The sequence below is a fragment of the Dermacentor andersoni genome, chromosome 5 (assembly GCF_023375885.2).
Source record: "Dermacentor andersoni chromosome 5, qqDerAnde1_hic_scaffold, whole genome shotgun sequence".
In the NCBI taxonomy this organism is placed as follows: domain Eukaryota; kingdom Metazoa; phylum Arthropoda; class Arachnida; order Ixodida; family Ixodidae; genus Dermacentor; species Dermacentor andersoni.
Genome location: NC_092818.1, coordinates 58,245,431 through 58,273,254, shown reverse-complemented (window position 1 = coordinate 58,273,254; position 27,824 = coordinate 58,245,431). Strand labels below are relative to the sequence as shown.

The 27,824-nt window shown below is 45.8% G+C and overlaps 1 protein-coding gene across 1 annotated transcript in view; it reads right to left on the bottom strand.

The window, feature by feature from the left end:
• Positions 1-318: 318 nt before the first annotated feature.
• The window catches only part of LOC129384642 (uncharacterized), a 149,196-nt gene continuing 121,690 nt past the window's right edge, over positions 319-27,824 (bottom strand). Inside the window, exons 5-10 of the mRNA XM_055070233.2 lie at positions 22,221-22,347; positions 19,253-19,326; positions 17,526-17,667; positions 15,110-15,183; positions 995-1,120; positions 319-458 (exon numbers count right to left, since the gene is read on the bottom strand). Of these exons, the coding sequence (XP_054926208.2) occupies positions 319-458; positions 995-1,120; positions 15,110-15,183; positions 17,526-17,667; positions 19,253-19,326; positions 22,221-22,347 (683 nt within the window). The remainder of the gene's footprint in view (positions 459-994; positions 1,121-15,109; positions 15,184-17,525; positions 17,668-19,252; positions 19,327-22,220; positions 22,348-27,824) is intronic.

Here is a 27,824-nt window from a genome sequence, read left to right as displayed (position 1 = left end):
TTCGGCACGAAGAACCCCATTATTTCATTTAATTTTGTCTTTAGACGGACGCCTTTCTATTTACTATCTTTGCAAACGAATATGGCGTAGTACGTACGCATTTGACAAACTTGCAAGAGCGCTGAGCACGACAAGCATGTTAGCACCACATCCACCATGCCATGTGTTTTGAATAACGGTCGATTTTTATGCGCGTTTCACATATAAGAGCTCTCCTCCACAGAAAAAGTTGGACAGTGGAGGCATAGTTGTACCACGGGCAGCATTACGCACCGTCTGTGATTCGCTCTGTGCGAAGAAATTTTTCCAAACGTGGGCTCACCAAGCGATGTTTTCCGGAACGGCCGTTGCCTCCTCCATTGCAGCGCGGCTTGTGCTGGGCTGTGCGTGATTGACGCTGCTGCTGGACACCATAGGTAGGGAACTGGTGATTCCGCTTTCAGTCACGTGTGTATGGCCTGCGAGAATAACAGAGGTGTTTGCTCCTCACTGTGCAATGGTCATTCAACGAGCGTGAACATGTCGTTCCGAAATAAAAACACGGAGATTTAGTTGATGTTTAGTGATAGGCTAACCTGATTTGAGTGCTTCCGTATGCGGTGCTCTTTCTTGAAATATGCCTTCAATACATACGATGAAAGAGACGTGCGTGAAGGAATTTATGCACTGTTGAGTTTCTCCCAAAATATGTGCTGTATATTAGTAACCAAGGCAGCGGAGAGAGCATTCTAAAATATGGGGAGATCACGCAGCATTATTGATTGGCTCGTAGACTGGTATCCCCGCCAGACCCAAAATTAAACAACAGACAAGCAGTATCGTGGAGACGACTACAAACTTATACGTATCCGCACCCGGTTATGGCGAACCACATGTTCCCCGAGGCCAGGAGCGATAGATGTAATCTTTGTGGGGCGAGAGGGACCCTCGACCACATAATATGGGAATGTCCGTACTCTCCCGGGGGAACGCACAAAATAGGTAGTAGAGTCACCTGGGAGACCCTGCTGCGCAGCTCGGACTCTGAAGTCCAGCTTTGGCTTGTCCAACTGGCTGAAGAGGCTGCTGGGACCCAAGACCTCCCAGCCTGCATCTGAGGCGGCGGCACTCGCCCCCTGACCTGCGTGTCGGGGGGTGGGTAGATCACCTTATCCGTTTGACATTAACGTTTATTCTATCTGTATTTAGTACAGCAGAATAGAACACGACAATGTTCCATGTCGAAGATGAGATTAGGCATCTTTAACGCGATAGCACTACGGGCCTCGTATCGCAGATAGTCCGGTGTCTGCGTCCGGCGCCGGCGTCGACCGTCTTGTGAGCAAAAAGTAATTCCGAATCATGCATACCCAATCACGCAGGCCTTCCGTGTAGCGCAAATGCGTTACTGAAATAAATGAATTTAAGTAAAATCCGTCAGAAACAGTAAAGTACGACTTACACGCAACCAACAGATATAGCACCAGATTGTAATTTGAATGTACGAGAAAACAATCTTTTACGCGGAAACTCAAGCACAAAGCAATTTTCTTGCGTTTCTACCACTCTTGTACCACAGACAGTGGCGTACCCACCACCGAGAATCCAAGGCCCACGTAATAAGCGGGGTTTCTTCCGGAAAGCTCGCTTTCGTGCATAGCTTTTGCCGCCAGCGTTTCCCTGTAAACGTTACGGTTACCTAACCTGAAGTTACCGAGAAGCGCGAGAAGCAGCCAGGGATCTTTGAATGGTATCGCGTTGCACTCTTAAAGGCGAAGCTAAGGCGTCCTGCAAATTGTGTTATGTCTGTAATCGGAGTCAAATCTTGGCTCTACATATGCAGCAATAAGCATATTTCAGGCTTTACTAAGGTGGCGATGGAAAATATGCAAAATTCCGTAAACTAGCGGCCTTAACCGTAAAAGCCGTGCTCTCGTTATAGTAAAGCTCCCTATTAGCGCAGAAAACTAAAGTTTAGCTCGCGTGATTTGGTCTAAATATATGAGAAGTTCGCGGTAATCATTGGACTAAATTTGCCAAGGTCTGCTGCACTTAAAAGAATCCGTTAAAATGTAGTGACTGGAGCAAACGAAGTTTTGTGTGTGCTGTCAATGTCTTTATAAAAATTTTTTCAATATGGAACAATTTCTAAAATATGAACACTATGAAGCTTTCAAATCTAATTGGGCAATAAAAAGGATAACATAGCTTTGGATACATCTAATATTACCTCTAAAGTGGTCAAAATGATATAATATGCGGTGCTCTGAAATGTGATACTATGTTGTGGGTAGGACTTTTGCAACACGCTTGTAAACAGTCAAAATGTTTGTAAGTTAGTAGTTCATGAACCAATATTGGCCGCCTCAGGTGCTCTGGCACATGCAGTTTTACAGGGCTGTGATATCTGTTTCTTCGTTGTGGAGGGGGGGGGGGAGCAGAGCAACAAAGCTGTAAACTATGTCCTTGGGAGTTGTGTCGTCCAAGTATGGCTATCGCGCTGTATGACGTTCACGCACAAACTTCTCCAATGAGCTATCCTGTTAATTCGAATTGGAGCCACTCATACGGAAACCGACATGATGACGCTCATAAAGTGTGTCCTCTTGTGCAGTAACTGCAACGCTATCGTGGCCTATGTAACTGTTCTTTCCGTTTGTCTTTGTCGACCTTTTTTGTTTCCGTGTTTTTATCGCGCTAAGTTACTATAATTTCCGTTGAGGCTTGTTAAGGGTCTTCGCGAGTGGTATTTATGGTCGAAGGCCATGCCGTTCATACCCGTGACGTCACTGCCACCGTCGTGGCCGTTCAACGCGTTCCACAGGTCTTCGAAGGAGTCGTCACAAATCCTAGAATTAGACATATGTATTTCTATCGGACACTTTGCTTCCAGGTAAGGCGGGAAATATGTGATGAAGCTTTTGTAAAAGCAAAATCTGGAACAAGCTAACTGCTATTTTGTTAATCAACGGGATACATGTAATGTTTCATTTTACCCAAATGCTCACTTGCTGGCTGGCACAAGGGCAACCCTGTGTAATACGTGTAGTGCGAAATGCCTCTTTGACTTGCACGAACATGCAAGTCAAGTTTAGTTTACTTTAGTGTAGAACTTTTGTTCACTTACGGCGTTTCTGATTAGTGCCTTGTAGTTGGGTATAGGTGTTCGGTTTTCAAGTTGTCGTGGCGTCGACTCGTGGAGGAGAATTGCTATGATAGTTTCCAAATAGGTACACCGGAATTTTTTTTATCTTATTGTCTTTAAGATAGGGTGATGCTCAAAAGAAGAAGCTGCGTGAAGTACTTGCGTGCTTTGATTCAAAGCAGCGCTGTAACAAAAGGAGATGCTCCTTCCGTGTCAGATTGGATTCAACATTGCCGTGCTGGTATTAGGATTTTCACGGCAATTTAAATGAATGACCAATCATCGATCCGTGCCACGAGGAATCCATCTTATAAGTAATTAAAATTACGAGCAACACGGCTTCCACAGAGTAACACAGAACCGACAGTTGCCTCTTATGGAAGACTCAGTTGGAACACATGAGAAGAAAAGGACGCAATCAGCTGAAGTTAAGCTTATGTGACAAAATGTGTTCTTTCCAGTTTGTTTCACGTGTGACCCGTGCAGCTGCCTTTCCGAAAAATCAAGTTGAGGTACAGGGTATGAACAAGGCGCAATTGCAGACATAAGCCTCAGAAAGAAAACGTGAATGAAGGGACGTGCATCTACAGCTGTAAACCGCAAATAATTCTAACATGCGACTTCTTTACCGTGGCAGCGAAAAAAGTTATCGGAGGTTTATTCTTTAAAAGCTACTTTAGAACTTAAGTATAGTTATAACCTTCGATTCAGCTAACGAAGAAGGCATCACCAAGGTGACAGCCGCAGGATGATGAGCGGCACGTGTGAACGGTTCGGGAGGGTTTTTAGGTTGGGTGTTGGACAAACTCTCCTGTACCGGGCGCATCTGTCGGCCGTGACAGTCACGCATCACGAGATGGCATTTCAGGAATCGGTGGCCATTTATGCTCAGGCGCGATAAAAGCGGGTGCAGGAGGGCAGATATGGGGGCTTTTGCTCCTTGAATATCTGACTTTGCCAAGGTAGCGCGAAGGAGTAATTTCTTTGCTCGTTTTCTATGCGTTTGTCTCGGTTTTACCGGCATTGCGGAACGAGGTCGCGGGCTGGACCTGCCCGTGCACTAGCTTGTTTATGCTCCAACACTAGCTGCCGGCGCAGTAAATCAGGTGAAGTAGTGGGCACTGCCGGGCCATTTGGTGATCGCTGTTTCTAAAGGTACATCGGACGTACGCGAATACCAGAATCGAATACGTCGGAAGCACCTGGTTTGCTTCGGGTTCGCTGGCTCCGCGGCTCCCGCCTACCGATATTTTGCACATATTTTTCTTAAGGACGTTTATTTAGCTCAAAGAGGACCATTAGAAAAATATGCTATTGTAAGGTCGTGGCGAGCAGCATTCGAAAAGCCTCACACGAACGAAATGATTCTTCACCGCCTGGGTTTCTATAACAAGCACGTAGACCGGCTAGTGTTTTTGCATTTCACCATCAGCGATGATAGGCCGTTGTTCCCGGAACATCATGGTTGACCTCGAACTCGGCACGCCAATGCCGTAGCCACTGTGGCACCGGAATAGCTGTGTGACGCGGTGACCAAACACGAGCGACGAACATGTTCTTCCACAGAAGCATTTGCTTCCCGCAGTGACATAACGTTGGACCTTAACGATAAACAGCCGCAGCTATGCGTCCCGTGAAGATATTTTGGCATCACCCGTGCATCGACGCGCTAAAAAAGTTAATGTCGCCAACGTACGCTGGCTGAAGTTGTCTGTCAAAGACTCGCTTTGAAGTAAGAACAAATCTATAACTATCAACGCCTGTGTTCCAGGAAAAACCTACGGGAACAATATTCGTCGAGAATTTTTACAAGCGGCAAGACTTACGTAGAGGTACAGTCGGGGGTGCCCGAAGCGCCCTCGAAGAATTCCCGGATTGTGTTCGGAGTTACTTCTTCGCGGGAGGTAAACGCAGGAGGCGTGTTTCCACGGTTACTTTCTTCAGCCATGGCTGCTTCGGCGCCTCTGGAGCATTAGCGTCTGTTTCGTGAAAGAAGCAGGCGGAATCATAGCGCATGCGCAGTCAGTGCCGATGAGTATAGGGAACAAACGAAACGACTGGCGCTTTGGAAACTAGAAGGCAGCTAGAGCTCAAGGGAAAAAAAAAGGGCGATAGAGTGTCGCCACTATCTCGACGTTAAAATGCCTATCTTTTAACGGTAGAAGAGGCGTTCAAATAACTCGCGCTGTCTTGCCACCAAATGATCAAAACCATGTAACCCCCTCTCCGAGTTAAAAACCGTTGAAATGTCTTTAAGGGGAAAGCCCTTCATGGGTCATGGGTCGAATATTTGACCGTCCGGCGTAATGGCATCAACATTCAAGCACATGTGCCAGTATTTCTTTATCAATAAAAAGGAAAAGAGTTCGATCACCTTTGTTCGCGTTGAACGGACGCCCTCCTAAATAAGCAGTGTCACCACAAAAGTCTGTGCGTGTGGTTTCTCCGGTTTTGTTCCTGCCTGGCGAGCAACGTACAAGTACGTGTCTTATGACGTTTTCAGGACTATCAGCACGTCTGCGTGAACTGGAAATGCATCTGTCGTTGAAAGTTAGCGCTGTCTGCCTAATCTGCCTTTCCGTCTCCCTCTCATTCTGTGCTAAGAGAATATATAAAAGCCACTGTAGCTACCTTCGTCAAATTAAGGGCTAAAAATCATTCAGGCAACCAGCGTGTGCCTCCCAGTGGCCTTCATAGACTTGCCACGCCCGTTCTAGCGGGCCTTTAGCCACGCAGAAACAGTGGCGATGCATAGGCGACCGAAAAAGAGCCCAAGAAAAAAAAAACGAGCTAAGCGAAAGCAAGTAATAATAGAAAGTAACAACGCATTGGAATGACAATGTCAAAGTAATTGAAGGAATTTCTTGCGAGCGCGCAGGCTTTCGCTTTCATCCTCTTTGCCGTATGCTAAATGGAAACAGTTTCATTTCCAGAACTCTATCTCTCAAAGCGGACGCAGTTTGTCGCCGGTCTGTGAGGGGGCGCTGCGGTCGATGGTAGGGCGGTCGTGCTTTCTCGATGTTGGTGTTGACGAGCTCTTCTTCCACCCTTCTTGCGTTAACAGCGGGCGTGTTTTTTTTTTTTTTTTCTGTTGATTCTGTGAACATGTGGTGACCATCGACAGCTTGAGTGCATTTCTTTTTCTCTTTTTGTGGAAATATTGGAAGATGCTTCGCGCCCGGCTATAGCCGTGAAGCCTACGTGGCTTTCATTGTTGTTCTATCGCTTCTACTGGATGCCTGACACGTGGATGCACTGATTCTTTGTTCAGACATGTCATAAGATGCGAATGGAGAACAGATGCCAGGTCCGGGACCCTGCGGCCCATTTGGATTTCTTTCCAGGGATGGCGTCACTGTCGGAAACTTCTTTCACACTCGCTACATGGAACGGTGGTCTTCTTAAAAAAGGCCGTGCTGCTTGCATCGCGAGTCCGAAAAAATTCTGTTGGACGCACTTTCATGAAATATGGAATTTGTAAAATGCTGCAGCAATTCTGAGCATTGTTTCGTAATGGATAGCCGTTCTTTGGCTCTGCTGTTAGTTCGCTTTTGTTTACTTGCTACTCGTACCTTATGCATGTCTACCTACAGATCGCTTTTCTGATGTCTAAAAATGCTTGCTCATTAGTAGACAATTCGCAGAATTTTGGTAGCATGTGTTCTCTATCATGTGTGTCCTGCATATACCGCATCATGTTACATAGTGATACTCTCGGATTAGAACTGGTTCAGCAAGCCACATTTCGGAAATAGCCAATACTTGGTTACTTGGATGGATACATGTCTGTAGAGGGAGCACAACGAGATTCGATGTTGGAGGAAACCAGTGACAACTAACCCTTTGATTTGGCCGCCGCTATGCCCTGGTTAGCCTCACTGTGCATGGTCTGAAGTCTCACTTTGTTTAAGCGTTGCATTTCAGAAACGACAATTCCCTCATTGCGCTTATCTTTCTGGGATGAAATGTGAAGACATCCTTGGCATTTGCGAGATACAGGCCTTCCAAGCTGGTTATTCTTGAAGGCCCGACGTAGAAAAATTTCAGAGGAGGAAAATTTTTTAGGCTGCCAATCATCTACAATTACACTATTATCGCATTTCCCAACGAGCCTTTCTATGATTATTTATACTCCGCACCCCAAAGCAGGATGCTTTGCACGCACACATTTAATGCGCAAAAGTAAGCTTCCAAGGGGACGACCAAAACCGCTTTCCTTTCCTTTTTGTCGTTTTCCATTGCTTCTTTATCTATTCTAAAGCGACCAATCATGTACATTTACCCGATTTTAACAGCAGGACGTGCTAACTTCACCACTTATGCATCTTATTTGCAGACAAAAGGCTTTGCAGACAAAATAGTTTTCGTGTTAATTACTTATTTTGCTGGGGTATTCAACAGGGAATGCTTACGCATTAAAATTGAAGAGTGCGCTTAAGCGAATAAGGCAGAGTTTATTGCATCGCCTGTGCTGGTTATACACCAGACGTGTACGGTTTATTGCGCCTCTTCTTTATCGGTTGAACTAAAAGAGTAGGATGGGTCACTGAAGCACGCTTTCAGTACTTTACGAAAGAAAAATGCACGAAAAATGCAAGTTCCTGTTACTGTGCACTTCAATGAAAGGGGAGACCATTTGGAGGCGATTCGTCGATTGTTTGAACCTGAAGTCGATTTCTTACACGTGCCCGTAAATTTCGATTGCTTCAACAGCTACGCAGCTCCTACTATGAAAGGGCATTTGTGCTCCTTGTTTGTTCTTTCCCTTCCCCTTTTTTCATTAACCTGAGTGTAGGGTAGCAACCCGGAAGCTCGTCTGGTTGACCTGCGTGCCTTTCCTATCCTTGCTTTCTCTCTCTCTCGCTCTCTCTCTCTCTCTCTCTCTCTCTCTAAGAATTTAGGAGCCAGGACTCTTGTACCTTCTGCTTCGGGCCATGACTTCTGTCTCTTGAATGACGGCAGCCCGACATTGTTGAGAGGGTTGTCGTACAGAAGCTGGCTCTATCTGAATGAATGAATGTGTATTGTTTAGTGGCGCAAGGGCCACGTATGGCCAAAGAGCGCCATGACTGATAATGTTGTGTTAAGCGCTGATTTGTGAGTTGCGATGGTAGAATGTAACATGGCTGTAAAGTGGCCTAAAATCAAATCTTGTCATAGAAGCGTAAAATGATATATAGTATAAAATTGTGATAGTGATACATATAGTCTATGGATATAGTACGCGTGGTAAGTGATCATGAAGCTAAAATGCAAGAGTATGGAATAAGCACCTATGCCTCCGGGAGGTCTTTGAGCCCAAAGGCTGGGAGGCAGGTGCTTTCTTTAATGCAGTAACCGCAGCAGAAATCTCAGTTAAGAGGCCGTGCTGCGGATTTCCTGGTGATATGACATAAAAACTACGTACATCATTTAAAAATTTGAACAACGATTGATATTTAAAGACTGGTTCTGTACCTATGATAATTAGAGGATGAAGTGGAAATTGTTGCCGGTGTGGTAATGCACTTGTTTTTAGGATATTTTATGTGCTGTACAAAGGTTAGTTTCGCGTCTAAAATTATGCCTAAGAATTTATGCTCCCTGTTTACGGGCAGACGCTCACCATGCAACACAATTTCAGGATCAGGGTGCAGGCCTCTTTTTCTAGAGAAAATGACACAGGTGCTTTTTTGTGGGTTCAGTCTGAACCCGTTCTCATCAGCCCATTTGGAGACCCTGTTAAGACCAAGCTGGACCTGTCGCTCACAGATTGCAAGAGAAATTGATTGAAAACCTATCAGCAGATCGTCAACATAAGTTGAATAGAAGATGTTATGTGGTATGTGCAGACGAAGAGAATTCATATTTACTATAAAGAGCGTGCAGCTGAGCACCCCACCCTGCGGCACTCCAGTTTCCTGTACAAATTTCTGTGACAGAACATTGCCCACTCGAACACGGAATGTCCGATTCGACAGATAACTTTCGATAACATTGAACATATTTCCGTGTATACCTAACTGTGAGAGGTCTCTCAATATCCCTAACCGCCACGTTGTATCATAGGCTTTCCCCATATCTAAGAATACTGATAAGAAAAACTGCTTATGGACAAAAGCTTCGCGGATACGTGCCTCGATACGTATTAGATGGTCAGTGGTGGATCGACCCTCCCGAAACCCGCACTGGCATGGGTCCAGCAATTTCTTTGATTCTAGGAAGTGTAGTAGGCGACAGTTAATCATTTTTTCGAATACTTTGCAGAGGCAACTTGTTAATGCTATAGGTCTGTAACTTGATACAGAGGAAGGATCCTTTCCGTGCTTCAGTATTGGAATTATAATAGCCTCCTTCCAAGCAGAGGGGATCTCGCCGGAAGACCATATAGCGTCTTAAAGGGAAAGGAGGGTTTTCTGTGTTTCGCATGGTAGTTGTATTAACATCTCATATATTACGCGGTCTGAACCTGGGGCGGATGTATTACAGCAGTTAAGTGTTGCCTGCAGTTCTGCTATGCAGAATGGTTCATTGTACGGCGCAGTTATTGCACGTTTCCTTTCTAGTTTTTGCTTCTCTATTCGTGTTTTGTACTTTAGGAATGTTTCGGTGTAGTGTAAGGAGCTGGATACGTGTTCAAAGTGTTTGCCAAGAAAGTTGGCTTGATCTTCCAGGCTTTCTGCGTGGCTATTTACTAAAGGCAGGGAATACGTTTGTTGTCCATTAACTTTTTTCACTCTATTCCATACTTTTCTCTCATCTGTGTACGAGTTGATGCTTGATATAAACTTCGCCCAGCTCTCTCGTCTTGCTTGTCGGCGCGTTCTCCTTGCCTGGGATTTGACATGTTTAAAGTTTTCCAGATTTTCAGCTGTTGGAGAATCGCGAAATATCGCCCACGCTCTGTTCTGGTTCCTCCGCGCTTGCCTGCATGCATCGTTCTACCAGGGAACACGCCGTTATGAACCTATGCCGCTCGCTTGAGTAATACATTTACATGCGGCATCAAGTATAAAAGCTGTAAAATATGCAACAGCGTCATCTATGGTTATACCGGACATCTCAGACCAGGTCATGTGTGTAAGAGTTCGGTACTGTTCCCAATCGGCTGAGTCAACCTTCCACCGAGGGACCTTCGGGGGAAGTTGATCTTGTTTCGGCGTAGTTAGGATTATTGGGAAGTGGTCATTCCCATACGGGTTCTTAAGCACATTCCATTTAAAATAGGGTAAAAGCGTCGGCGATAAAATGCTAAGATCTATGGCAGAGTATGACTTGTTGGACAGGTTAAAATATGTGGGCTCCTTCGTGTTCAAGAGACATGTTCCAGAGGAAAAAAGCACCTGTTCGATGACGCGACCTCGCGCATCACCGCGTGAATCGCCACACAAAGTACTGTGTGCATTAAAATCACCAAGAATAAAATAGGGGTCCGGGAGCTCATCTATTAATGACTCTAAGTCGCGTTTGTGAAGGTGATAATGTGGTGGTATATACAGAGAACAGATTGTAATGAGTTTATTTAAAAGCATGGCTCGAACGGCCACGGCTTCAAGGGCCGTTTGGAGCTTTAAATGCTGACACGCTACACTTCTGTCAGCAATAATGGCTACACCGCTAGATGATGCGACAGCATCCTCGCGGTCTTTGCGAAACGTAACAAACTTTCGGAGAAAGGTTGTGTGTTTAGGTTTTAAGTGTGTTTCCTGTAATCACAGCACTTTTGGATTGTGTTTTTGGATGAGTTCCTGCACATCATCAAGGTTTTTAAGGAGACCTCGGACGTTCCATTGAATTATCTCTGTATCCATGTTGGTAGTAAATATGTGCTGTGTGTACAGAAACAGAGGTAGTGATTTTGGAAATTGCAGAGATTAAATTACAGAGCCCTTTTGAGGCCCCGTAATCGGGGTTTTGCCCTTTCTGGAGCGTTCGAGGGAGCCTCGCCGCTCCTTAGGCGTTTGGTGCGCCTTCAGGACAGGTGAAGCGTCCATTGCCTCTAGTGAGGCTCCGGACACGTGCTCTTGCGAGCGAGAGGTTACCAGAGAGAGTCCCGCCTTGGAGGGCAAGACCCCTGCACCCACCTGCCCGGAGGTCGATGGGGCTCCCTGAGGGATTTTGCTGCGCCGGCTGTTGCCAGCGCTGGAAGGGGCCGGGGAGGTTGGGGCAGCGTCGGCTGCGCCCACCTTCGGGGTCGATGGCCCCGTCTGCTGTGTTGGCGTAGCAGCGTTAGCTGCAGCCGCCGAGGGGGCGGATGGCGTCACTGCCGCCTCACTGGGTGTGGGTGGGACAGCCGCCGGAGACCGTTGTGGCGCTACCCCCTGACGCGCCACATCGGCAAAGGTGTTTTTGGGCAGGTAAGATACCCCTGCGTGCCTCCTTGAAACTTATGTTTTCTTTTACTTTAATTGTAACAATTTCGTTTTCTTTCTTCCACGATGGGCACGACCGCGAGTATGCAGCGTGCTCCCCTTCACAGTTTACACAATGGAGAGAGTTTTCACAAGTTTCAGAGGTGTGCTCATGAGCACTGCATTTCGCGCAGGTTTGGCGGCCTTGACAGCTCTGTGAACTGTGGCCGAATCGCTGGCGTTTGAAGCAACGCAGGGGATTTCGAACATATGGGCGAACACGTAGCTTGATATAGCCGGCCTCGATGGACTCGGGCAGAACACTTGTGCCAAAAGTAAGAATCAGGTGTTTGGTCTGTATTTCCTTATTATACCGCCTCATCTTAATTCGCTTAACGTTGATGACATTCTGCTCACTGAAGCCCTCCAAGAGCTCAGCCTCGGTCAGCTCCAAGAGATCATCATCGGAGACTACGCCTCGGGTTGTATTCATAGTACGATGCGGAGTTACTGTTACTTTGGCGTCGCCAAATGATACTAGATTGGGTAGCTTTTCATATTGCTTCAGGTTGCGGAGCTCCAAGAAGAGATCACCGCTTGCTATTCTGGATGCTTTGTAACCGGTACCAAAAACTTGGGTCAGAGACTTGGACACGAGGAATGGTGAGATTGTTCGAACGGGTTTGCTTGGTGTTTCAAAGTGGACTACATGGAATCGAGGAAAAATTTCATTTTGACGGGCAACAAATTCTAAGACATCATCGGTGCACCCCCTCTTCAGGGAGCGATCATGTAGTGGGGGGAAAGAAGAAGTCATAAGAGATTGTAATTTCGGCAGTAACGCCAGCCACCCACCGTGGAGTCCTACAAGGGGACGCTGCAGGGCCTGTGAAACACGGCATGCAAACGCCAGCTGTACATTACCACTATAACCAAATCTGAAATAACCTAGGTTGGCTATTCACACAAGGTTAACCCTTGCCGCCGTGAAGAAAGGAAGTAACTGCAAGAGAGAAGAAGACAGGAACGATCAAAAAGTGAGAGATAAAGACGAAGGTTTGAGGAGAGAGAGAGACAGGAAGAGGCGACTGCCGGTTTCCTCCGGGTGGGTCAGTCCGGGGGTGCCGTCTACGTGAAGCAGAGGCCAAAGAGGTGTGTTGCCTCCGCCGGGGGGCCTTAAAGGTCCAAACACCCGGCATCGGCTCAACCCCCAGGATCCCCCTTTCCCCGGACACGGCAAAGCCGCGCACGACTACACGCGGGAGGTTCCAACCCTTGTGTGCTCGGGTACGTGGCGTCGCAACACACCAAACGCCTGCTGACGCAGACGCCCCTGCGGGGAGGCTCTATCTCACTTTGGTCCCGCGATGCCTTATTTTCAGCACAACTTGTTGCTGGGCGAGTTGGTTGAGCTCTAACGAATACATTGCTGCGCCAAAAGGAACGTAAAGACTTTTGAGGGAGAGTAAGAAACTACTCTCGACCGCTATCACGACTCTCAGCGCTCGACCCTGTCGCTTCTTACTCTCCCTCCTAAGTCTATTTTCCTTTTGGTGCAGCAATGTATTCATTAGATCTTATTTCGAGCGTAGGTTTGGTGCCGTACATCGACACGCTGAGAACAGATATAGACGCACCAAGTCGATTCTATACCTGAGGAAGACCAGGCGGACGCAGAAAAAAATGCATTGCCACATGTACCAAATATACAACGAACAATGGAACTCATTCTGTAACTAGTTGGACCCCCGCAAAGCACTGTCTCGCGTAAGGCTTAATCTCGAGGGCGTACGTGTTTCTGCTCGGCAACGCAACGACTTTAAGGCACAGGCTCTCCACCAAGGCTGTCGAGAAGTCAATGTTGAAGAAGAATTTTGTGAGAGAATTGCAGGTGACAGAGTGTTAAGAAAGGATCTTTAATCGTACGAAGTTCCCTTCACGCAAGCTTTGGCAGTGGACGAACCTTCCTACATGGAAGAATTGGAGCCTGCTCTAGCCATTTGCAGGCGTTCCTCTTCGCCCCTGACTAGATAATATAGCGCACGATGCTGTACGTCTTCTTGAACATGAAGAGCGAGAGGCCTTGCTGTGTCAATCCAACGTTTCTTGGAGTGACGGAAAGAGTACCCTTGAACTCAAACCATATCTGCCTCTTGCTCTCGCCAGCTTTGTCGGCAAGTTAATTGAGAGAATGATCCCCACGCGCCTCGAGTTGTTTTTTGATCATTGCAATGTTTATGCAGACGCGATGACCGGCTTTTGACGTGGCCTTTCGTCGGTCGACAACGTCATTGATTTGGCGTATTCAACAACAGCATACACCCAAACGCCTCTCCCTAGCGCTATCGTAAGACGTGACTGGCGCTTATGGTAACGTTTCACGTGAAGCCATCGTTGACACGCTCGTGTCCGTTCAAATCGGAGGTCACGCTATTCTCTGAATTGGGAGCAACCTGACCCGAATGAGCTTTTTATTTGGCTTCACCGAGGATGGTGAAATTACCGGTCACTAAACCGCGTAATGTTCAACTTAGCTCTGATTTGGCTAGCGGAATCCCTGCCATACTCGGTCAGACTATCAATTTACGCAGATGACATTTGCATCTGGGCTTCAGGAGTAGCTGCTCCGCAGGTTCACGCAAGATTACAAAAGGCTGCAGCGCTGACGTATGCCTATGTTAAGAGACAGCGCCTCGGCATCTCGGCAACAGCAAAATGCGCATTAGTAACCTTAATCCGAAAATGAATGACCGGATACACGGTGGCTACTAATGGCCAGCCTATCATGCACAAGAGAACCCATCACTGTTTTGAAATCATCGTTGACCACGACCTCTTGTGGACACCACCATGAAACCTATGTCACCATTTAAAAACAATGGATGGAAAACATGGAGACCGTCGATGTGTTCCGTGCTTCAATTGTACAAAGCGCTCTTCATGGATTTCTAGCGTTGCAGCACTCCGCTGTTGTTAAGGACCCGGAAGACAAATTTCAGAGTGCTTGGGAGCATGCAAGTTCGTTCGTTGATTCATTTGTTCGAATAAAGTCACATAAAGCATATAAAGGTACATAGGACGAGGAGGAAAGAAGATTGCCTCGGGCTCCTCCGCGTCCACTTTCGGTAATATTTGACACTATATTGTAGCACTACTGGGAAGTGCTAGGCAACGACAAGAAGCACAGCACAGTTTAATTCATCACGCGGTTAAACAGTTCAATCAACAATAAGCAGCCCCTAGAAAAAAACACGTTTCTTCTAATGGCAAAGCTGAAGGAGCCTTGCTGCTGTTTTTTAGCGACGTCGACACGATAGGAAACTGGGAATCTCTGCTTACTCTCTTAATTACTGGCTTACTAGTACTGTCCTCAGCAGGAGCACAGTACCGTACAGATGCGAGTAGTGCTATCGCCGCAGCGATTCACCCATCAGATCATCTCAACCGTGAGCCTAAGTTCATGAGGCAACAGTTACATTTCTTGTATTAGAAACTATGCAGAATGTAGAGCACAGATTGACAGGTGCAGAACCGCGCACCCGTGAACCAGCGGTGATGCTCTAGAAATGCGACGTATACGACTGCAGACAGATTGCCCAGTCACGTGCAAGGTGAGGCTTTGTATACCAGCGACTGAAAGTCTTCCCACACCTACCGGAGACTGTAGTTGTGCCACAAGCCACGTAGTACTGCGTACTCCATGGCTCAGCGCCGGTGGCGTCAGGAATTCTAAAATACAAGAAAGATAAGCATATGAACAGTGCGGCCTGCGATGGTAAACAAATGTAGGTGAAGATTGTAGCTGAAGCTAACGTGTCGACAAGGGGGCGGAACTTGTGAGGATCAGTACCCTTTCAAAGGGAGACCTTTGCTTGCAGAATACTTAAAGGGAAGCTGAAAGGTTTTCCAGAAAAAATGAGTGAACATCTGTACATGATGGTTTTCAACCCTCCGAATTCGAATATCGTATCGAAATTGAGTGAAAGAAAGCGCAAATATATTTTATTTCGACGAAAAGTGCAGCAGCGGACACGCCCAGCTTGTGCGTCTCGTTTCCGCCTGTGAGTGGTCGGGCGCCTCGTGACGTCAACTAGTAACCGACCGCTGCCGCTACACATGAAGCGCGGTGCCAGGTAATTTGGTGCCGTTTTTCTGAGACGGTAATGGAAAATCTAGAGAGACTGCGTTTTTCTGAGGAGTTCGGCGTAACTCCCTACATGTACGAGCCGATTGCGAAGAGCCGGCCTCTCGAAGAAGCAAACGATGCTGGTGCGAGCAGTGCTTTCGACGCGATCGAAAGCAAAGTCTTGGGATCTACTCGTGTTGGAAATGCTCTTTGGTGAGTATGTTTTTTGCAAAGCGATCTAGTGATCTCGCCGATCTTTCGCCGATCTAGTGAGCTCGTTTCCAGTCAAACAACTGTAGTGTTCTGTTCCTGCATGCCTCCTCGTGGAACGTAAGTGGGGATGCGATCGTCGGCATTTGTGCGCTGTCCAAAGCTGTCGGCAATCTACAAAGACGGTTTAAACGCGTGAAAAGCTTCCCGGTTCATGCAGTACGTGTAGTGACCGTCATCTGTTGACTACCACGTTGACTACCACTCACGTTGACTACCACGCACGTTGACTACCACGAACGTTGACTACCACGAACGTTGACTACCACGAACGTTGACTACCACGAACGTTGACTACCACGAACGTTGACTACCACGAACGTTGACTACCACGAACGTTGACTACCACTCTACACACACGCAGACGCACCAACAAAGGAATGCAGGGTCGATCGAAGCAGATTACGATGGCACGCACGCAGAAACAAGTGCGGTTAGGCACGGTCGCGGACGCTGCGAAGGAACGAAACACTAGAGTTGACGTCATAACACCGCGGTTTCCGGTCTCCGCTCGCATCGTCAGCATCAGCAGCAGCGCGCGGCATTCGACGGGGGGCGAAGCTACAGCGCAATTTCAACCGACGATTACGCCGCTCCTAATTGAAAAAAAAACCCCAAATTTTACCTACATGGTTTATAAGGTTCCCGCATTCGTATATGAGCGTCTTATTGAATTCGACAGACTCTTCAGCTTCCCTTTAAGGCGCACAGGCGTGTTGCTTGGGCGCGGATTCACGCGCGCCCTGTGCATGTATGCTTTACGGTCTTTTGATCTTTTGAAATGTCTGCGCTAAGCTTTAGGTGAACATTGTCTGCTATTGTGTGGGGAATGGACTTTTTCTACACCTATATTTATTGCTATTGTTGTTCACACGGCTAATGAATTTTATGGTGTTGCTCAACACTTCTGGTTTACATCGTAAATCATGTCTGCTTTGCCGGCCTCTAGACTGGCTTATGTCCTGATTAGGTTAGAACTTCGTGGGCAAATGAATAATGAAAACCCGTCAAGCAAAGAAACAATGTTCTTTATTCCGTGTGAATTCCGTTGAAACACATTGCATTTGATTGACGCAGTTAAATTCCAAGAATTGCCTGAATCAAAATTTTGGTTTTGGCTTCCAGCTTGAAAAAATAATGAAATCACCAATCCTAAAATAGACGCGTAAAATAGTTGGCATTTATGCGAGCATTTCCAAAGTTTCTACTCATAAAATAGTTTATTTTTGAGTGCTGTGTAATACATCAATTTTGGGCACTTTAGATGTGATATTAGGGCAGTTTAAATAATCATTACATTTTTAAAGCTTAATAAAGTTCTAATTTCCATACTTGCGTTTCAATTTTCTTAACAAATCGAAAATGAAATTCCTTTAATTTCAGTAATATGTTTTAATACGACACAAGGTTTACCAGTGTTGCTGCGGTGGTTGCGGAGCAAGACGATTCATTCCCTCGCATTTACGCCCTAGGTAGCAGGTACCCATATAAAACTTCCTGTTAAAGCCAGCACCATATTGTGAAAAGAACAGCTGATACTTGGAGCTTCAGGCATCAGAACTTCAATCCATCGCACAAGTTCGTCAATTCAAGCATAACTGTGCAATATACGGCGTTCCAAGACGTCTAAATTAGTTGCTCTATTGAAAGGAATTCCTACAGAAGTTTGGCTCACCTAGCATCATTTCCCAGAATGCCCGATGCTTCCTCCGTGCCCACGTGGCTTGTACTGGCCACTGCGTATTTGCCACCGCCGCTGCTGCTGTAGACTGGAAGTGTGAAACTGGTGCTTCCGGTGTCTCTGTTGTGTGCATACCCTGAAATGAGAGGTGTTGGATCCACACTGTCACATTCCCTGCTAGGAACGCGAGGGGACCAATAAGTTTTCGTAAGAGTCGTGATGCTAATGAATCCCAACAGCGGTGCTTCCGTCTGGAATGCTTCGCTAGATACAAGCAACAAAAGCTGGAAGGCCCAACGTGGCGCTACGAAAAAGACAAGTATGCGCATGGGGAGTTATTCGTTGTTTTATTCCTTGGACTTTGATGCCTAGACTAGAGCATGGTTGATCTTACAAAGCCTGATTTTGGTTTGCTAGCTTCTGGTGTTTCGATAATGCATTATCTCCGCGATAGGCTACTAGGCGTTAACCATCGCTTTGACTTATCACACAATAAGATTGAACGTGCATGTATAGACCAATGGCTACATACTAGTGTTCTGCTGTTATTGAAAAATTTAACCACAAGAAAACCGCATGGTTCCATAGTAATTTATTGCACTCGTATTGGCTGCTTATCTTTAGTTTATCTCACTAAATGGGAAAGCCTTTTGTCAGATCAACGGCTTTGGCTTAGGTGAACCCGAACATAAACTCTCCATCTTTTGCCTATGTGTTTATCTCGAAATGCAACGAAACGTTCATGAAAGAGAAAATTGTCATCCGCCAGGCCAAGAAAGATTTGTCCTCATCCGCCATGTTGTTAAAAAACAAATTTCTTTTGTAAACTGTAAAGCTTTCATACGCAGAAACCCGCATAGCTTTCCCGTACATCTATGGTGTACGCATGTGAACAACAATTCATTCCTTCAAGAAATTGAGATTAGATTCGGACACGTAGCCACGTCGAAGAGGGATCAAGCATAGCCTCAGGTTTTTTAAGCCTTTTTTATCTGTATAAGGAATTGTCGAAATTGTGATACAATAATGCACAGTTGTCTTCGTCTGCGTCTGGCGTTTCTACATTCCATCCAATTATTACGACTATTTTGTAGGATTTTTTTTCATCAAGTCTAAGGTAACAACTCGATGCGCAGCCGAGCTGAACTCATCATGCGATTATGCAGTTTAATAAAGAGCTCCAAAAACAAGCATTGCTACTAATGCAAGGCTTGAGCAGCGTCACCACCGACTTCATTCGTCGCGACGTGGTCATATGTTGAACAACAAACCGAGACAACCTGTCTCGTAGCTGCGAGAAATCTATCTTACATGGCCAGGTAGCGTCTTATAGCGCATGTTGCATTCCGCCTCTTTAATTGGGAACGCTAAACATTATAAATGCACATATAGCTACCATAAGTCCGGTAAATGGGCATCAGGAATTGCTCAAGTATAATCTACAAACTATCCTAGTGCTTAGAACAGAATCGCACACGTGTGTGCAGCTTGATCAACGTAGCGAATAGTCTGTTCGATCTTGTCACAGGGCAACCTAATTTCATGGAACGGCTGTTGAATTTAGAATATTCTACTCAGATTTGCATGCGTAGAACAGCGCTCCTGAGAGAAAGTGGGGATGTTGTTTAAATGTATCGTGTGCGATACCAAACATCAGCTTCCTTAATCGCCAGCAAGACGAGGCGTGGAAGACCAACGTCTAAAAACCTTCCCACACGTACCCTGGATGGTGGATGTGCGGGCAGTCGTGTAGTACTGCGTGTTGCTTTGGTGAACCCACGTGGTCGGAGGATTTCTAGAACAGAAAACAAACGAACAGTAAGGCCTGAGGTTATTAACAGTGGCGTAACAAAGGTTGTTTCCGAGGCCAACATTTTGGCAAGTTGATGCAACTGATGAGCACTAGTCCCCTCCTTGAAATGTTTGCGCCCTGCGACTATAAGCTACACACATACCTTGATCTGATACAATATACTGTCAGCTACGTGATCGATTTGAACAAAAAAGTTATTTGGAAAGACAAAGGGCCAAGCTATTACATCAATACCAAGGTATAAGATCAATAAACAAAGTCAGTATCATGGTATTACAGACATTGTATATTTGAATAACGACTTACTCATTAATGAAACACTTAACGTTACATTTGAGCGAAAACACGCCTAATACCTTACCTAACGACCACAAATACTGGTGATCACAGCGATGCCTTTATGGGCAGAACTTGCTAAGAAGGCTACAGGTGCTTGTCCCAAAGTGAACGTTCCTTGACGCTACTCCCTATTACAAGTGATTTCCGAAGCACTGATCAGTCCACCTACAACAATGCATGAGCGGGAAGCCAGTGTCTAACAAGAATTTCTCTGTTCGCCGCCTCTTGGTCACCCACCTACTTGCAGATGTTCACGGGACTTCCAGAAGTCGGCCTGGGCTACACATGTGTCGTCATACTTAGGACATAAGGGTCTTGGTGATTATTACGAGTAGGCCTCGATAGTCCATATCAAATTTTCTCGCAATATTACCTAGAAGGACATCTGGCGACACCATGTATGCGAGTTTTCTGTCGGACATCGTGATGCAAATGGAATGTCGGGATATTAGAGAGGTCCACGGCGTTATCTAGAACGCTGCATAACCTGAAAGATGTTTATGGCTGCCTTGATATAGATTTCTTCAAATGAACAATTCGTGAAATGTTTGGTTCACCAGCAGTATATCTTTCGATAAAGTTTTCTCACCTACAGTACATAGCATACGCTGACAAACTGTTGCAATGCTTACGGAAATCTGTTCTCGAACGTGAGGGACCTTCTGCCACTCTGTGGTTTCACATATTTGGACATAAAAGCACATGTCCTCCTGATTGAGCAACATTTTTGCGTATGTAGCAATAAAGAAAAAGCAGCTCATAACGTACTGATTTAGGAAAAGATTTTAACCGTCATTTTGCTTCGCTTGCCATGCGCGCATTGAAACTGTACTGGCCCTGCGAGAACGATGCCCTAAGTGACCCCATCGCGCATTACAATGCATGCAACAAAACAGTACAGCGCCAATGTATCTTCTAGGTAATATAGCCGAAACCTGCACTTCTGTTTTGCAAGATCGCGCTCTTTCTTAAGCGCATACTGTGATTTGTCTTCGGGTAAAAAAGTCAATATACCGAACTAATGGGTGTGCCAACAGTCGCCTAAGCAGGCCCTCTTATGAATACACCGAATACACTTGAATGCGGGCCTGAGGGTATAGATTGAGTTATGTATATCCGAGAGTCGTCTTAATTCAGGTGCCTTTTTTGAGAGTTCACAACAACACACTTTGTATACGGTAAGAGAACTGACGCAATGTGCACACAATGACGTTATAAAAAGGGAAGCCACGCAAGCAGCAAGTAGCCCCGAACCTAACGTAAACCATTGATTGGTGCCCTGAAACTGTCGAGACATTGTGGAATATGTTCGGCCTATGAACTCAAAGCTCGCCCAACAAAACAGTGACGCCTGTCATTTAGTGATTGTTCATGGCGGACACACGCACACAAATCTAACTATCAGGGAAACAAAGAAGAGCCATTTCTCAAGCGTCCCGGCCAACCTGCCACCGCCGGTTTTGTCGCTCCAGCCCAAGTTTCTTTTTCTTTTTTTTGAGCACACGTTGCATTCCCTGGGTACACTTAGATACACTGTTTCATTTTATGAGCCTTGATTTAAATGAACATCATGCTCGTCACTATCAATATGTATTTCATAAGCTGGAGTTAGTAAACAGTCAACGAGCCTTCAACTGTGCCGCATATTGCAGCGTGTTAACAGCATGGAACATCGGCCAAGTTGTTATGCCTTCATGATTGCGCCCTTTGCTGTTCCCCTCCTTAATGACATAGTTTCATACAATAACCAGTAAATAATAACTCTGGCGCTAGTTTCTACGGGAGCATGGGAATTCTGGGAGGTACATGAATTTGCCTTAACTTCCCCCTTCAGGCTTCAAACGGCAGAGTGACTTTGTAAACTAGTTATTTTCGACATTGTCCTGCGTAATGAATAAATACTAAAATTGTCCGACGGCAGGATTCGAACACAGCACCTCTAAGCACATGGGTCCAATATTGAAACTATTACGCCACGGACGCATGTATCGACAAGCAATGTTAAACGCTTTTATATAATTATTTCGGGCAAGCCAGTGCCTTGAGACGCTAGGCGCATTTGGATTTGGCCACCTCGACAAGCTCAGTCGTTTCCATTAGTACTGATTGTACGTATTTGCACCGTCTTCCTCACTTCTAAGTGCATAGATTGCTCTGAAATTTACGATAATGAAGGCAGACAAAGCTTAATAAACGGCTCCGCAACAACGTGTGAATAATAAGACAAATCTATGTACTTCCCATCATTCCGATGATGTCTCAACGATTGATGTGTCCGAGTACTCTCAAGTATTCTGTAGGAAACCCTATGCTTTCTGCTCTGTCCGTGTCGAGTCGTTCTCTTGCAAGAAGAAAGCATGTTAACGCTAGCTCCGCCTGCCGAATGCGCAAAACTGCTGATGAAGTTCCCGTTTCAGACATCAGAGCTAGCGCTCCCCTTGAACATTTAGAGGGGCCAGGCACAGTTGACCACCGGTAAGCATTCCCTTTAGTCTCCGAGTTGTTTAGCAATGAAACGTTTCTTAATGTCGCCTTACCTGGCTCCGTATTGTAAACTTGCTGAGGCCTCCACCATTCCAGCGTGGCTTATGCTGGGCTTTTTGTGATCGATGCTGCTTATGGGCCCCAGGTGCAGGTGACTAGGGCTACCGCTGGAATAGGCACCTGTGTGTTATCAAAGAACATAAATAGTGTTAAGAGGAAGCTTTAGCTCGAGTGCTCCTATCTAAATACATGTAAAAGGAGAATTCGTTTTTCTGGGCAACCACTGCACCAAATTTGACGAGGTTTGTTGCATTTAAACGACAAACTTAATATCTAGTGACTGTTGGTTTTGAATTTTTGAGTTAGGTCGTCAATCTTTTATTAAAAAGTGACAAAAATCGAAAATTTTCTAAGAACGAAACTATCACGTTTACAACTCTAACTCAACCACTAAAAATGATACTACAATTCTGTGAATTGCATCTAGTAGCACATCTAAAGCGGACGAAACGTATATGTTACACATGAATATAAAAAAACTTAATCACAGGGAAATACAACGTTTGCAAAACCGTTGTAACCAACGTAACAAGTTCACGTAAGATGTAAAATGACATATTGAATTTGTCCGCTTTAAGTGATCTAATGGATACCGTTTACAGAACCGCGATATCAGTTCTTGATGCAGAGCTATGAATTTGTAAACTTCGTGCTTCTATTTTTTTCAAACGGTGAAATATTTGAAAATCGTTTTAAGAACATTCAAGCCCTAAATCGATATTCCGCTTCCAACAGTCACTAGAATTTACCTTTCTCTTTCAAATACAACAAACTTCAAAATCGGTCTAGGGGTTATCTCATAAAAACGTTTTTGCGTTTTACATGTATTTGAATAGGCCGCGTCGGAGTTGGGCCCGAGCTAATGCTTCCTCTTAATTCCCAGCTCTGCTAGGCCAATTCATAAGAAATGACTTCTTTATCGTCGAGCAAAAACCCCTTAGTGGCAGAAGAATCCTATTGCAGTGCTTGCATATGCGGTGCAATTTTCTTTATGAAACTCGGTATTGAAAGCATGCTAAGACTTCGTGGCCATAAGAGAGCCGACCACGCAAGATTCTGCAATTTTGGTCTCTTCGGAACATTATTACGCTCCGTTACATACCTCGGGCAGAACAAGATATTGTTCGAAGCGAAAATGAACATTTCCGTTTCTTCAGCGCGGAAACCTTGACCCAATATATTTGCTGCATCATCAAATAATATGCGCATCAGATGCTTCACAATGTTCTTGCTCTTTTTCATCTATTACGAGCAGCAGACATAGCCCGTTGTAGACGAAGAGAAAGAAAAAATGAGAGGATGTATTTCAGACAGGCCGCCATTGGAATATGAACCTGGCAACGTTTAACGCTAGAGCGTTATCTATTGAGGCGAGTCTAGCAGTGGTATTGGAGGAACTAGAGGGCAGTAAATGGGATATAATAGGGCTCAGTGAAGCTAGGAGGCCAAAAGAAGCATGTACAGTGCTAAAAAGCGGGTACGTCCTGTGCTACCGGGGCTTAGCAGAGAGACGAGAACTAGGAGTCGGATTCCTGATTAATAAGAACAAAGCTGGTAACATACAGGAATTCTATAGCATTAACGAGAGGGTGGCATGTCTTGTTGTGAAACTTAATAAGAGGTACAAAATGAAGGTTGTACAGGTCTACGCCCCTACATCTAGTCATGATGACCAGGAAGTCGAAAGCTTCTGTGAAGACGTGGAATTGGCGCTGGGTAAAGTCAAAACAAAATACAGTATACTGATGGGCGATTTCAATGCCAGGGTAGGCAAGAAGCAGGCCGGAGACAAGTCAGTGGGGGAATATGGCATAGGCTCTAGGAATAGCAGAGGAGAGTTATTAGTAGAGTTTGCAGAACAGAATAATATGCGCATAATGAATACCTTTTTCCGCAAGCGGGTTAGCCGAAAGTGGACGTGGAGGAGCCCGAATGGTGAGACTAGAAATGAAATCGACTTTATACTCTGCGCGAACCCTGGCATCATACAAGATGTAGACGTGCTCGGCAAGGTGCGCTGCAGTGACCATAGGATGGTAAGAACTCGAATTAGCCTTGACTTGAGGAGGGAACGGAAGAAACTGGTACATGAGAAACCAATCAATGAGTTAGTGGTAAGAGGGAAACTAGAGGAATTCCGGATCAAGCTACAGAACAGGTATTCGGCTTTAACCCAGGAAGAGGACCATAGTGTTGAAGCAATGAACGACAATCTTATGGGCATCATTAAGGAGTGCGCAATAGGAGTCGGTGGTAACGCCGTTAAACAGGAAACCCGTAAGCTATCGCAGGAGACGAAAGATCTGATCAACAAACGCCAATGTATGAAAGCCTCTAAACCTACAGCTAGAATAGAACTGGCAGAACTTTCTAAGTTAATCAACAAGCGTAAGACAGCGGACATAAGGAACTATAATACGAATAGAATTGAACAGGCTCTCAGGAATGGAGGAAGCCTAAAAGCAGTAAAGAAGAAACTAGGAATAGGCAAGAATCAGATGTGTGCGTTACGAGACAAAGCCGGCAATATTGTTATTAATAAGGATGAGATAGTCCAAGTGGCTGAAGAGTTTTATAGAGATTTATACAGTACATGTAACACCCACGACGATAAGGTGAGAGAATAGTCTAGAGGAACTTGAAATCCCACAATAACACCGGAAGAGGTAAAGAACGCCTTTGGAGCTATGCAAAGGGGGAAGGCAGCTGGGGAGGATCAAGTAACAGCAGATTTGTTGAAGGATGGTGGGAACACTGTCCTAGAAAGGTTGGCCGCCCTATATACACAATGCCTCATGACCTCGAACGTACCGGAATCTTGGAAGAACGCTAACATAATCCTAATCCATAAGAAAGGGGACGCCAATGACTTGAAAAATTATAGACCGATCAGCTTACTGTCCATTGCCTACAAAGTATATACTAAGGTAATCGCAAATAGAATCAGGAATACCTTAGACTTCTGTCAACCAAAGGACCAGGCAGGATTCCGTAAAGGCTACTCAACAATAGACCATATTCACACTATCAATCAGGTGATAGAGAAATGTGCGGAATATAACCAACCCTTATATATAGCCTTCATTGATTACGAAAAAGCATTTGATTCAGTCGAAACCTCAGCAGTCATGGAGGCACTACGGAATCAGGGTGTAGATGAGCCATATGTAAAGATACTGGAAGCTATCTATAGCGGTTCCACAGCCACCGCAATCCTCCACAAAGAAAGCAACAAAATCCCAATAAAGAAAGGCGTCAGACAGGGAGATACGATATCTCCAATGCTATTCACAGCGTGTTTACAGGAGGTATTCAGAGACCTGGAGTGGGAAGAATTGGGGATAAAAGTTGATGGAGAATACCTTAGCAACTTGCGATTCGCTGATGATATTGCCTTGCTTAGTAACTCAGGAGACCAATTACAATGCATGCTCACTGACCTGGAGAGGCAAAGCAGAAGGGTGGGTCTGAAAATTAATCTACAGAAAACTAAAGCAATGTTTAACAGTCTCGGAAGAGAACAGCAGTTTACAATAGGTAGCGAGGCACTGGAAGTGGTAAGGGAATACATCTACTTAGGGCAGGTAGTGACCACGGATCCGGATCATGAGACTGAAATAACCAGAAGAATATGAATGGGCTGGGGTGCGTTTGGCAGGCATTCTCAAATCATGAACAGCAGTTTGCCACTATCCCTCAAGAGGAAAGTGTATAACAGCTGTGTCTTACCAGTACTCACCTACGGGGCAGAAACCTGGAGGCTTACGAAAAGGATTCTGCTGAAATTGAGGACGACGCAACGAGCCATGGAAAGAAGAATGATAGGTGTAACGTTAAGAGATAAGAAAAGAGCAGATTGGGTGAGGGAGCAAACGCGGGTAAATGACATCTTTGTTGAAATCCAGAAAAAGAAATGGGCAGGGGCCGGACATGTAATGAGGAGGGAAGATAACCGATGGTCATTAAGGGTTACGGACTGGATTCCAAGGGAAGGGAAGCGTAGTAGGGGGCGGCAGAAAGTTAGGTCGGCGGATGACATTAAGGCGTTTGCAGGGACAACATGGCCCCAATTAGTACATGACCGGGGTAGTTGGAGAAGTATGGGAGAGGCCTTTGCCCTGCAGTGGGCGTAACTAGGCTGATGATGATGATGATGACTACAAAAACCTGTGCAACCTCGGCAGAATTTGTTGACCTGCTATGATTCATACATGCGTCTGTCAGCGACGTACTTGCATATCAGAAACCGGTATCCGAATCACATATGAGGACTCCCCTAGATGAAGTTCTTAAGGAAATACAGCCTACAAGCGATGCATTTTTATGAGCTCATTACGAAAAAAAATTGCCCATGCTACTGGAATCTCGAGTATATGCAAGTACGAAATGGCTTACAGAAATGAAGACTGGTTGAAGTAGTTACGACGTTTACTCACAACCATTTTAGCCCTCATAACCATGCGCGGCTCGCCCGACGCTGCCGGCCTGGCCACGCAGCGGCGGGCCATCTTTTGGAGGCGGCGCCAAATCCGCGCCGCGTGACTCCCGTGCCTCTGCCTTTGAAAACACCGGCAACCACATCTCAGCGCCGAAAGTGAGTTAATTGTATGGGGTGCTGTACTTCTGTTTTCAACGTCGCTATTCGAACTGACCAAGTAAACTTCAGCGTACAAGAGATTGCAGCTTGAGTGATGTTGTAAGCAGGCAAGAGTAAGGAATAGGAGTGAGTGATTGAAAACTAAGACGTTTGGCGAATTTTGCGGAGTGGAGCCATAACCACCCCAATCTAGGTGACTGCCTGGGGCGTTTGACACGGGTGGTATCCTCGGCGTTCCGGACGCCCCAAAGTTGATCGGCGAGGTCGTGGCTGAGAAGCGCGACCTCCCATAGTGCCCAGTGGTTCGAGAGTGACATGTGTACTCCTTTCACCTGGGACCCTTTCTGCTCGCTACCGTTGGAATCGGAAGAAAAATATCTTTAACTTCTTCGCGCAGTAACTACCCTATGTTTTGCGGTCCTGTACAGCGAGTTGAAGGCAGGAGACTGCATTTTCTTAATTTTGGCTGGTTCCTCGGATGATCTCGTTTTGATCTCCCAACGATGCCCATTCGTTTTGTTCTCGCCCATTCACCTCCCATTCTCGTCTTGATTTCCTGGATAACTGCTCCGGAGTTTTGCTCAACGTCTCCAGAAGGTTGCCAAGAACTGGAGATGCGTGTATCGTGTGCGTGTATGTGTGCGTGCGTTTGTGCGTGTGCGCGCATGTGCGCGCGTGTGCGTGTTTGCGCGTGTGGGTGTGTAGAAAAAGATGATGAGAGAGGAAAGGAGAAGGCGGGAGGGGCGAAGCCTAGTTGCTCGGGTACGCGGTGTCGCAACACGCCAAACGCCTGCTGATGCAAACGCCCCTGCGGGGCTACGTGTATTTCATGCTTCAAGCGGCTCTCATTCCATACATCCCTGTGTAGGCCATCGATAGACTATACGACAACATTAAAATCTGGCAGATCCCACGGCCTGTGGGAGTCGATGCTATGCGAAGCAGTGTGCGCGTAGCCTACAAAGTTGATGAAGCGACTGTGAGAGCACTGAGATGTAGG